Here is a 13,153-nt window from a genome sequence, read left to right as displayed (position 1 = left end):
CAATGTAGCAGCTGTCAAAAGTAGTCTGCCACAGCTCTGAAAAGAAATGAGCGTGCTCTCTTAGATAGTAATTCCTTTCATTTGTGGCGCAATTCTATCATGACTGCCTGAGCTTGTGCAGAACACATACAGTAACAGAGAACATATTAAAGAGGACAGGGGACACCAGGATGACTCAATATACAAAGAAAAAAGGCAACTAAGAAATGTTAAGAGTTGGAGAAATAGTCTTCTTCAGGGAGGAACATAAAAGTAGGTTATCTAATACCAAATAGTCACCTCTTAGAACTTATATATACAAGTAACTTTATTCAGATGAGCAGGTTATATTTAGGTATAAGCATATATTCATGAAGTAGTAACTACTTAGAAAAGAGGCTATAAATTTGAGAGAGCATGGAGTAGGTCTATTTTATTATTTATATGAAATAGAGGAAGGGGCGAATTATGTATCTGAACTATAATGTAAAAATCAAAGAAATAATTAAAATAAAACAAAACAAAAAGTTGTCCTGGAAATATACAGGTTGAGCAGAAGTGTCCATATGAAAAATAAAAATTATCAAGGCACACAAACTTTTTGCTGTCTATCAGTGTATTTTCTTTAGATATGTGCTAAATCTTTGTAAGGCACATTTGTTTACTTTTATGCTATCATGGTGCTATATCACATAGGTGTGTTGTTACCTGATGCCTTCAGAATTTCCTTGTTTTTATCCTTACACCACCTTTCTGAGTCCTCAGAAAACAGGACTGTCAAATAGTTCTGTTGACAACATCAGAGATCTCCTTGTTCACCTGCTGTATTCCTTCCACCTGGAGATTTCAAAGGATAAAGGATGATAAGACCCACGTGTTGAGAATCACTAAGTGTAGGAGAAAAGGGAGGAATATTATCCACCATTCAGTTTAGTATTATCGATTAGATCACTATAAGCATGCCATCTGTGATTTGACATGAAAACTGATGATCATTGAAAGTATAATGTCACACTCATCCAGGCTGACAAAGTACAGCTCTGCTTACACGTATACGTAATTTATTTTCTTCTTTAAAAAAAGCAAAGATAATTGGTAGATAAGTGGTATATTGAGAAAATATACTGTTGATTGATTTATGGTAGATGACTTATTCATATAATGACACTACAATATTTTAACATCTAATGATTCTCAACATCTGTTGATGCAACTTCAGATCAATATTTTTCTCTAGTGCTAAGAATGAACTAAACGTGACATTCAGAGCTCAGATTTGAATACATGTTGCCTTGTTCTTTGGAAATGCTACTCCTATGAATTTTGCAATAATATTTTGTTAAACAGTGTAGTTGAATAAATAAAGTCAAAGATATATACTTGTTAATAAATAACTATGGATCTGAGTCAATGTATTTATCTGATATTTGTGTATATCTTATATGGCATTCTGTATGCTTCTTCCTGGAGGTGCTGAGGTTTTTCAATTCTCTACTTCAGACTTTTAAGCTAAAATTTTATATTTATTTATGTCATAGATATTATTTTACTGACACTCAATGAAACCATTATACATGCTCCCAATAAGGGTAACATCCTGTCTGACCATTTGTACTGGCCTTCACTGCAATTTCTGTGTTTAAACCCCATTTCTGTTACAGAATATCATGCTTGCTAGTAATAAATTCTCACCACACACATTTATTTTTCACATTATTGTCCTGCTTTTTCGATGCTCTCCTGTAGAGGAATTTCCTGATAGAACATGTGGATAACAGTTGCACCTGATGCTTCTCTTCATGGGGAGTTGCTCTTGGCTCATTAGCTTTCACTTGACAGCAGGGTCACTCATATTTCCCTTACGTTTCTCTTTACATTATGTATTTCTATTTAAGTAAGCTTCAAACTGAATGTTAAGTTCTACGAAAGTATTAACCTTTCTATTATGACTAATTCTAAACCTTTCTTAACTTGTAGGTCACTTCTGAGGACTCACTGAATAAAATGGATGGGGGCAATCAGTCTGTGGTGTCAGAATTTATGCTTTTGGGACTTACCAACTCTAAGAATCTTCAGGTCATACTCTTTGTGATATTTTTCATACTTTATCTGCTCATCGTGTCTGGAAATATTGTCATCCTTGTTTTAATTACCACTGACCCCCATCTCCATTCTCCCATGTACTTCTTATTGGCCAACCTGTCCTTTATTGACATGTGTCTTTCCTCAAACACCACGCCTAAGATGATATCAGACTTTCTCAGAGAATACAAGACCATCTCCTTTGCAGGCTGCATGTTCCAGGTTTTCTTCTCCCATTGCATTGCTGGAGGAGAGATGGTTCTGTTGGTGGCAATGGCTTATGACCGCTATGTGGCCATCTGTAAACCACTCCATTATTTCACCATTATGAACCTGAAAAGATGCACAGCGTTGGTGTTGATTTCTTGGACCACTGGTTTTATACATGGTATGAGTTACTTGGCAGTGGTTGTGCAGATGCCTTTTTGTGGCCCCAAGGAAGTAGACAGTTTCTTTTGTGACATGCCATTGGTGATCAAGCTAGCCTGCATAGATTACCATGATTTAAACACTTTAATGAATGCTGAATGTGGGGTTGTAGCTGTAACCTGCTTCACTCTTTTGCTCATTTCCTACACATACATCCTAATCTCTGTTGGCCAGAGCTCTAAATCTGGTGCATCGAAGGCTCTGTCCACATGCAGTGCCCACATCATGGTGGTGATGATCTTCTTTCTTCCTTGCATCTTCATCTATGTGTGGCCCCTCAGTATTACCTGGTTGGACAAATTTCTTGCTGTGTTTTACTCTGTTTTTACACCTCTACTAAACCCAGCCATTTATACATTGAGAAATAAAGAGATAAAAAATGCTATGAAACGGTTCATAGGCAAATTCTTATGTCCCAAAATATATTCATAATATTCAGAAACATGTGCTAATTGCTTAACACCATGAATTTGTACAAAATATATTTAAAATCAACAAATATGGTTTATATTGAAAATGTATACCAACCTTTCAATATATATACAATTTAACATTTAAAAATATGACATTTATTCATCATCAGAAAAGTATAAATCTCTTATCTTAAATTCTAAATATGAACATTTTCCATACAGTAATGCCATCAAAGTATTCATAAATGTTTTTAATTGTTTTGCTTATCATTTTTATCTAACCCCACATATTTATCTTACAAATCAAATCTTAGTAAAAGTTACCTAAGTATAATTCTGTATAACACCACATGCCCATTAATTGTTTATCTAATTTCATCATTACAAAATTAGATGGTATAATTGAATTTTCCTAAAATGTTATTTCCTGTATATTTAATTACTTCTCCTTATCAGGAAAATATCAAAGAATATATGTGCTATTTTGTCTTCCTTATTAATAATCACATTATAGAATATAATAATGTGATTATTTTATGGCTAAAACCAAGAAAGTTTAGACTATTTAATAAGTTTCTTATTTCTACCTAAAGAAATGAAAGTGTCATTTATTAAATATTAACTATTTTTGTGGATGTTTTATGCACTGATATTTCAAGTTTTATGGTCATTTTTATCTTACTGATTTTCACCTTGGCCAATTTTTTTTAAAGGAAAAGGCTTTATTTATTTATTTTTTATTATTATTTTTAAAAACCTTGTTTTCACTCTGTTATAGACTTTAATATCCTTAGAAGGTGGTAGATTATTATAAATTTGTTTATGCTACATACTAAAATTGATTATTTTCTCATGCAATATATCCTTATTATTGTTTCCTCTCTCTTTACTCCTGGCTCCTCTCTTGCCTATCTGGATCCCCTCACTTTCTGTCTCTCATTAGAAAAGAGCTAGTTTTAAGTGACAAAAAATAAAATAAAAAAAATATATAACAGCCCGAATAGCAGACCGGGTTCCCTGCCCTTTTGGGAGTTCAAGGACCTCCCACCTCCTTCCAGGTCTAGTAAGGTGAACATCCAAACAGCCTAGGCTCCCATAAAGCCTTGGGGAGGGATATGGGAGGCGGTGGCGGGGAAGAGACAGAAATCTTTAATGAATAAATAAATAAATTAACTAAAAAAGAATAAAATATAACATAAAATGAAATTCATTACATTGAAATTGGACACTGCAAAACAACCGAATAAAAAGAGTCCTAAGAGGAGGCACTAGCATCGCAGAACCTCTCATTCACATACTCACGAGTCTCATAAAACTTCAAACCTGAAAGCTATAATATTTATATGCAGAGGACTTGGTGCAAAGTCATGAAGGCCCTTTGCTTGCTTGTTTAGTCTTTTTGAGTTCACATAAGTTTTGTCTCTATTGATTTAGAGGACCTTGTGCCTTTAGTGTCCTCCATTCCCTCTGGTTCTTACACTGTTTCTCCATTTATTTTTCCATAGTTTTTTGAACTCTGACTGAAAAGTTTTGATGGCGATATCTCATTTAGAGCTGTATGTTTCAAAATCTCTCTCTTTGCATAACATCTGATTGTGGGTTTCTGTACTTGGTTCCATCTACTGTGTGATGAAGCTTTTTCAATAATGTTTGAATAAGGCAATGATCTATGAGAATAGAGGAATATCATTAGGATTCAATCATTTTATCATTTTCTGAATCTGCACATTTTGTCTTTGTTTTGGAGTCTGGGCAACCTGGTCTCTGTTCTTTGTTGGTTATGAGTTTCATCTTGTGGGGAGAATTTTAAGTCAAATTTGATATTCATTGTTTATTCCCACAATTTTGTGGCACCAATGATTTAGCACAATTTGGCAACCAGTACAGAGTATAAATCAAAGATTTATTTTAAGAGATATGGTTTCACTGTATCTTTGGAGCCTGTGCTGGAACTAGTTCTTGTATACAAGACTGGCTTCAAACTCCTAGAGTTCCACCAGCCTTTACTTCCTGAAAGATGGGATTAAAGACATGCACCACCATGCCCAGCTACTTTATTGCTTTTTAAAAGGACTTTTCTATTCTTTTTCTTTTCTCTCCCAAGCCTACATATATTTTGTAAACACACTGAAAACTGTTTCAGAAGCTTTTTCTTCTGAATCTGTCTTTACTGTATATCTCTATGGTTTTCTTACTGTATAAGTCTTAACATGCTAAGTGATATGGTTAGAATTAAGGGTGAGGCTTTTTGGCTGGTTTTGCCCCATTCCTTAACTTATTGAGAGTATTCTTTACAATGAAGTTACTGGCAGTATCCCATCTAGCACAGTTGGTAGGATGTTGGACTCCTGCTTTCAGGGTCATTGGGTTCAATCCCCATGTTTGGCACAAAATTTAAGCATGATTAATAAAAGTGAGGAGACTGATATTGGTGTTCTACCTGAAGATCAGAAAAGCAAAGGAGAAAGCCGGGCGGTGGTGGCAGTGCATGCCTTTAATCCCAGCACTTGGGAGGCAGAGGCAGCTGGATCTCTGTGAGTTCGAGACCAGCCTGGTCTACAAGAGCTAGTTCCAGGACAGGCTCCAAAACCACAGAGAAATCCTGTCAAAAAAAAAAAAAAAAAAAAAAAAAAAAAAAAAAAAAAAAAAAAAAAAAAAAAAAAAAAAAAAAAAAAAAGAAAGAAAGAAAGAAAAGCAAAGGAGCCTGTCATTGGCTCTTTCGTCTATCTCAACCCCAAATTGGTGACCCTACCTCCAGGAAATGTCAGAATGAGACTGAAACTGAGAGCTATCTTCTCCTGTTTTATAGCCCTCTCTAGTTCTCAGAATAAGGGCATGCACCACTTCCACTTGGTTTCTACGGCAACTTGGTGTGGCTATTGGGATTATAGGTGTGTGTCATTGTGGCTACCATGGTTAAAGGTGTGTATTATTGCTGACTAGTCTGTAAGACTGGCCAGTGTGGCTGTTTTACTTTTCCAATCCTCATGCAAGATTTATTTATTAAAAACAAATGAAATGTCACTCACTACAAGTCTGATATCCTGAGAACAAACCCTAGAAAAATGGTAGAAGAACAGAATTAACAGAGAGAACCTCTGATCTGCATATGTGTGTGTATTTGTGCATATATATGTATGTATATATACATGTACACATATAAATGCACATATACTATAATACAAACTCACATGCATACATGAAAAAATAGTCAAATTATCATCGTAATGGAGCATAAACATTTTTTCCAGTCATTTTAAACTTAGAGATATCACATGCAAGTATGGAGTATAATGAAATACATCAGTTATGTGACAACAACTAGAGACAGATGTGCCATACATTAGGAAATTAGGTTCACAATATGGATTTTGTTCTAGTCAAATGTTATACTTTTAGCAAATGGTCTCATAGCTATGCTCTTTGAGTTACTTTGTTTATATTGATACAGTAACAGACTTGGCAGCAACATGCTTCTCCTTCATCCTCCTTGGCCAAGTGAATAATTTTGAAAAGTTGACTAACATTATCAATGCTGGGCTGACTAACAGAGGATCTGTCTTATTTGTCGTTCTATTTCCACAAATTTGTATCACTCAGTATCACTCTTCACAGTGAAATCCCCCAGAGATGTCCAAGATAATTATCTATAAGGTTCTCATGCTGTACAGAACACAGAACAACTGACATGGTTCACCCATGGGACAGTGTCAGGAAGTGAAGATTGGTCAGGCTCAAAGGAAGACAATTTTTACATAATATGAATGTCTTCAAAAGCACACATCAGATGGGAAGAAAGTGTGACCAAAGAGAAAATTGTGATTTTGGTAAGTCAGCTCTCTTATAGTCTTCTGTTAGGAAATTCTCCATCTAGTTCTAGTTATCTCCTTTGATGAACACTTAATGTGTTTACTGAGAACTGTTTTTTTTTGTTCTATGTCGTATTTGGAGGCCAGTTAATGTGTTTTTTTCATCTCTAATATTTCTCTCCTATTCATGTCTACATCAGATCATCATTCTATATCAGATAATCCATAATAGCTTTATCCAACTACCACTGTACGATTATTCCCTTCAAATTAACAACACCAAGCATTTTAAATTCAGAGTGAATATACAACTTTCAGCATAGAAATAGTAAATATAACAACAAATCAAATGAGAACAGAAGTAATACACAGTCATTATAGAACCCAAATTGAAAAAAAAAATTGTGAAAATTATTGACTCCAGGGAGAAGGAGTTTTAGCAGCTCCCGAGATGAACCCCTTAATTTGTTGTCAAATGTATAGTGGTCAGCCCTGGCTTAGGATGCAAAAATAAAATTGGACTGAACAGGTTATGAGCATATATTTATGCATAGAAATACATATGTGTGTGTGTAAGAATAATTACTGGAGAAAAATTCTATCACCTATAGTTTTGGTTCTAGAAGGGTTTAGGGAGGATAGTTGGGAGGAATTTGAGTGAAGAAAGGGAAGAAAAGAAATGATGCAATTGTATTTCAATTAAAAGCACATTTAAAATTTAAATAAACCTATACCTCCTAAAAACAAAACAAACAGACAGACAAAAACACAATAGCAACCTTTCTGCTAGCAAAACAAAGTTAGAAGCTACTAAAATATCATTCTTTAAATCATTATTATCTGTCACTTGATATCTATTAAGTTCTATAAATATCACTATATCCATAAATACTTAAATAAGTATAAATATTGTGACTATTGCAAAGTTTAGCACTTGAATAGAAGAGCAATCAATATAGAAAATTGTTACACATAGAAGAAAATAAATAACTTGTTTCTAGACTCTAAGAAAGATAATTAAGTTTGTCTCCCTTCATTAAAGATTGTTAATGTATAAGACAGCAATAGAATTGCCACTAAGTTAAACACAATAATTACAGTGACACGTCAATAGATTATTGTATGTCACTGTGTCTTCTAAAATACTGATAGGTCCTGGGCAAGAGCAGAGAATACTGAAATGGTTGTTATGTTCCTGAAAGGAAACATTTCAATGTCTTTTAGATATGTTTATATGTGTATATATAAACATGTATGCATGACCTTAGGAAAGTATAAGATATATGTATATCAAAGAAAGGTTAAACACATTCACATGTATTTGATACCAAAGGTATGTATTACCTGAAATAAGTATAAACAAATGTCATACATAAATATTTGTTTTATATGTGTGTATCATTATATATTTTATACAAATATATCATTTGAACAAAAAATAATTACCTATAATTTAAGCACCATTTTGTTAAAAAAATAAAATAAAAATATGATAAAAGGACAAAACTCATATATCATTGTACTCTGGGTATTAGAAAAGCTTAATGATTTCTGAATGTATATTTTCTTCTACATCTTTACTACATGTTACATTGAATGTGTAATATTTTAAATCTATTGTAATATCTGGCACCATTTTTACTAATGTCTCATTCCTCATCTAGAAATAAAACGTCCCATGTAAGATCATTAAAAGTGTTTTGATGAATCATGGTCACCATAATGTATCATAAAATAGGTGTAAAGTATTTTACATCCATAGATGTATGATGTAGCGGTGTCACAGATCTATAATATTAGAAGAGGCATTTTAAAAGGCATTGCATGAAACTTGGTTCTACAATGCAGCAGCTGTTAAAAGTAGTCTGACACAGCTCTGAATAGAAACGAGCTTGCTCTCTTAGATAGTTTTTCCTTTCATTTGTGGCACAGTTCTATCATGTGGCTGGACTTGTCCAGAACAAAGACAATAACAGTGGATATGCTAAAGAGGACAGGGGACTCCAGGAAGAGTCAACCGTACATAAAGAAAAAAGACAGCTAAGAAATATTAAGAGCTGGACAAACAATCATCCTCAAGGAGGAACACATTGGTAGGTTATCCAGTACCAAATGGTCTTCTCTTACAGCTTACAAGTAACAATATTCAGACAGAGCAGGTCATATTTAGGTATAAGCATATATGCATGTAATAGTAATTACTGGAAACCGAGGTCAAGTATTTGAAAAAGAGCATGGAGAAGGTCTATTTTATGATTTATAGAGAAGAGAGGAAAGGGGGAAATGGTGTAACTAAAATATTATCTCAAAAATCAAAGAAATAATTAAAACAAAAAGTTATCTGGAAATTTTTAGGTTGACCAGCAACTTCCATGAGAAAAATCAGGTTTTTCAGAAAACGCAAATTCTTTGCTGTGTATCAGTGTATTTTCCTTAGATATTTGGTAAATCTTTGCAAGGCACATGTGTTAACTTTTATGCTATCATGGTGCTATAGCACATAGATGTGTTGTTACTTGATGCCTTCATAATTACCTTGTTTTTTATCCTTCCTTCACCTTTCTGAGTCCTCAAAAGGCAGGACTGTTAAATAGTTCTGATGATAGCATCAGGGAACTCATTGTTCACCTGCTGGATTCCACCCACCCAGAGATTTCAAAAGATAAAGGATGATAAGGCCCACAAGTTTAGAATCACTATTTAGGGAAGAAAAAGGAGAAATATTATTCACCATTTAGCTTGAATATTATCTACCAGATCTGTATAAGCACCCTGTCTCTGTTTTGAAATGAATAATTGACGATCACTGAAAGTATAAGGCCACACTCATCCAAGGCTGACAAAGCACAGCTGTGCTTACTTGTTTATGGGAAGTGTCTCTCAGCTCATTAGCTTTCACTTGGGCAGCCTTGCGTTTCTCGTTACATTTATTTGTTTCTAGTCAGGTAAGTTTCAATGTGAATGTTAAGTTCTACAATAGAAGTAACCTTCCTAGTATGACTAATTCTTAATATTTCTTAATTTGTAGGTCACTTCTGAAAACTCACCGAGTGCAATGGATTGGGGCAATCGGTCTGTGGTATCAGAATTTATTCTTTGCGGACTGACCAACTCAAAATATCTTCAGGTCTTACTCTTTGTGATATTTTTCATACTTTATCTGCTCATTGTGTCTGGAAATATTGTTATTCTTGTTTTAATCACCACTGACCCCCATCTCCACTCTCCCATGTATTTCTTGTTGGCCAACCTGTCCTTTATTGATATGTGTCTTTCCTCAAACATTACTCCTAAGATGATATCAGACTTTCTCAGAGAATTCAAGACCATCTCCTTTGCAGGATGCTTGTCCCAAGTTTTTTTCTCCCATTGCATTGCTGGAGGAGAGATGATGCTGTTGGTGATAATGGCTTATGACCGCTATGTGGCCATCTGCAAACCCCTCCACTATTTCACCATTATGAACCTGAAAAGATGCACTGGGTTGGTGTTGATTTCTTGGACTACTGGCTTTATACATGGTATGAGTTACTTGGTAGTGGTTGCACAGTTGCCTTTTTGTGGTCCCAAGGAAATAGACAGTTTCTTTTGTGATATGCCATTGGTGATCAAGCTAGCCTGCATGGATTATCATCATTTAAACACTTTAATGAATGCTGAATGTGGGGTTGTAGTTGTAAGCTGCTTCACTCTGTTGCTCATTTCCTACACATATATCCTAATCACTGTTGGCCAGAGCTCTAAATCTGGTGCATCGAAGGCTCTGTCCACATGCAGTGCCCACATCACAGTGGTGATGATCTTTTTTGTTCCCTGCATCTTCATCTATGTGTGGCCCCTCAGTATCACCTGGTTTGATAAATTTCTTGCTGTGTTTTACTCTATTTTTACACCTCTCCTAAATCCAACCATTTATACACTGAGAAATAAAGAGATAAAAAATGCTATGAAAAGGTTTATAGACAAATTCCTGGGTCTCAAAAGAAATTTATAATATTCAGCAACATGTACTAATTGGTTCACAAACCAAGATTGTCTCTGTGAAACATAATTAAAACTTGCAAATATGTTTATATTTAAAATTTTTACCAATCTTTTGATATAGATATCATTTAACATTTTAAAAAATATGACATGTATTTTTCAAATTGTTTTCCTTTGTCTTAAATTCTTTCCACACAGGAATGTGATCAAAGTATTCTTCTATGTTTTTAATAAAATTTATCTTAATATTTTTTACTATCCTCATATATTTATGTAGTGACAAAATCTTAGTCAAAGTTACCTGAGTATACTTCTGTATAACACTTCATGTCCATTGGTTTTACAATTTAATAATTGCTAGTTTGCATTGTGAACTTGAATTTTCCTGAAATATTTACTTCTGTAATACATAATCTCTTCTCCTTAGCTGGAATATATCAAAGAATTTATACTCTATTCTGTCTTCCTCTTGGAATTATAGAATATTTCATTATTGTTATATTTATTGCAAATACACATGAAGGTTCAGATATTTAATAAGCTTACCAGTTTCTCCCAAAGAAAGGGAAGTATTATTTTTAAAAATTTAACAACCATTTTTTATTAATACTTTTATGTACTAGAGCTTCAACTTATTGAAGTCATTATTACCTCGCTGATTCTCATGTTGGACATATTTTAAAGGGAAAGGCTTTATTTTATTATTATCTAAAACACATGTTTCAGTCTGCTCTAGACTTCATGTGCTTAGAAGCTAGGAGGTTATTATAAAATAGTTTGGGCCACATATTAAAATTAGATTATTTTCTCATACAATATATCCTTATTACAGTTTCCTCTCTCTTTACTCCTGGTTCCTCCCACCTTCTCGACTGTCTGGATTCCCCTCTTTATGTCTCTCATTAGAAAGGGTGGAGTTTTAAGTGACAACAACAAAACATAATGAAATAAAATATAAAACAAAATTCATTTCATTTGAAACTGAAAACTGCAAAACAATAGAAGGAAAAGGGCCCCAAGACAAGGCACTAGAATCAGAGATACTCTCAGTCACACACTCAGGAGTTCCATAAAACTACTAAGCTGGAAGTTACAATATTTATTTACAGAGGATTTCGTGCAGACCCCTGAATGCCCTATGCCTGCTGCTGTAGGTTTTGTGAGTTATTATAAGGTTTTCTTAGTTTATTTAGAGGATTGTTATTGTCTTACACCTATTATAATTAGAGGGTGCTCTTATTGTCTTCTAACCCCTTTGACTCTTACACTCTTTCTTCATTTTTTTCCAAGTTTTCTGAGCTCTTATGGGAAAGATTTGATGGAGATATCCCACACAGAGCTGTATGTTTCAAGATATCTCTCTTTGCCTAATGTCTGACTGTGGGTATTTGTTTCCATCTACTGCAGCATGAAGCTTTTTCCAATAAAGGCTGAATAAGGCTATAATCTATGAGTATAGAAGAATATAATTAGGATTAATTTATTTTGTTATTGTCTTTTGACTTATATTTGTTTTTTCTCTAAGTCTCTGGATTACCTGTTCTCTGGTTCTTTGTTGGTTGTCAGTTCAATCTTGTCAGTGGGAATCTTAATCAAATTAGACTTTCATTGTTTATTTCCACAACTTTTGTGGCACATTGCTTTAGCACATTTTGCAAGCAGTACAGAATGTAAATCAAAGATTTTTGTGGCTGGGTTGGTGTTTATGTTATTTGGTAGCCTGAAGATTAGTTTCCCATACCAAAGAAACTAGATGCAGTTAAAAGTTCTGTTTAGGCACCAGGTTGGCCGCTTGGTGTTCAGTGAGTTGTGTGGATACTGTCTAGAGCAATGTGGTCCTGCTTTCCATTTGTAGAGAGTAGCATATTATATTCTTAACCACCTGAATTTTTTGTGGATTTCCATGAGACCCTATGAGGTAACTCCAGAATATAATCCAGTCTCAAAAGGGAAGCTTCTCATTTTGTGACAAGAGATGACAAGTTTGGAATCACATATTATTTGGAGATTTTTTTAAAAGGGTTTCCTCTATTTATTTTAGGAAGATGCCACTGCACTATGTTTTTCCCCACAAATTCAACTCTAGTTATTTTTCCATAGTCACTTTTTCAGCCACATCTCCCCTTCCCATCTGATCCTTTTGCTTTCATCTTCCCCAGCACTTCCAGTCTTCCCATAAAATCTGTTCTATTTTCCCATCCCAGAGAGATACATGTACTCAATGCCCTCTCCCAATCCTTTCCTCTATACTTGACCTTTCTGGGATTACAAACTGTAGCTTTGTTTTCCATTATTTAATGGATAATATACACAAAAAAGTGAACACATACTATATTTATTTTTCTGGTTCTGGGGGACCTCACTTGTGATGACTTTTTTCTAGTTCCATTCATTTGCCAGCAATTGTCATGATGTCATTAAAAAAAAAAAACAGCTGAACAGTACTTCATTGTGTAA

The 13,153-nt window shown here is 34.3% G+C and overlaps 2 protein-coding genes across 2 annotated transcripts; both read left to right on the top strand.

The window, feature by feature from the left end:
- The first annotated feature begins 1,980 nt into the window (after positions 1 to 1,980).
- Positions 1,981 to 2,922, top strand: LOC126490440 (olfactory receptor 4K3-like). Its single transcript, XM_050125376.1, has one exon. The coding sequence runs from the start codon at positions 1,984 to 1,986 to the stop codon at positions 2,920 to 2,922; it is 939 nt and encodes a 312-aa protein (XP_049981333.1). The 5' UTR covers positions 1,981 to 1,983.
- Positions 2,923 to 9,767: 6,845 nt separating this feature from the next.
- On the top strand, positions 9,768 to 10,706 carry LOC126490441 (olfactory receptor 4K3-like). Its single transcript, XM_050125377.1, has one exon. The coding sequence runs from the start codon at positions 9,768 to 9,770 to the stop codon at positions 10,704 to 10,706; it is 939 nt and encodes a 312-aa protein (XP_049981334.1).
- Positions 10,707 to 13,153: the final 2,447 nt, after the last annotated feature.

Source organism: Alexandromys fortis, unplaced genomic scaffold (assembly GCF_014885135.2).
Source record: "Alexandromys fortis isolate MF-2015 unplaced genomic scaffold, M_Fortis_MF-2015_v1.1 scaffold_229, whole genome shotgun sequence".
Lineage (NCBI taxonomy): Eukaryota > Metazoa > Chordata > Mammalia > Rodentia > Cricetidae > Alexandromys > Alexandromys fortis.
Note: the sequence above shows the minus strand (reverse complement) of the source record. Positions and strands in the feature narration are given on the sequence as shown.

Excerpts from the sequence above, each read along its gene's own strand:
- LOC126490440 (XM_050125376.1), top strand. The coding sequence starts at position 1,984 with ATGGATGGGGGCAATCAGTCTGTGGTGTCAGAATTTATGCTTTTGGGA.
- LOC126490441 (XM_050125377.1), top strand. The coding sequence starts at position 9,768 with ATGGATTGGGGCAATCGGTCTGTGGTATCAGAATTTATTCTTTGCGGA.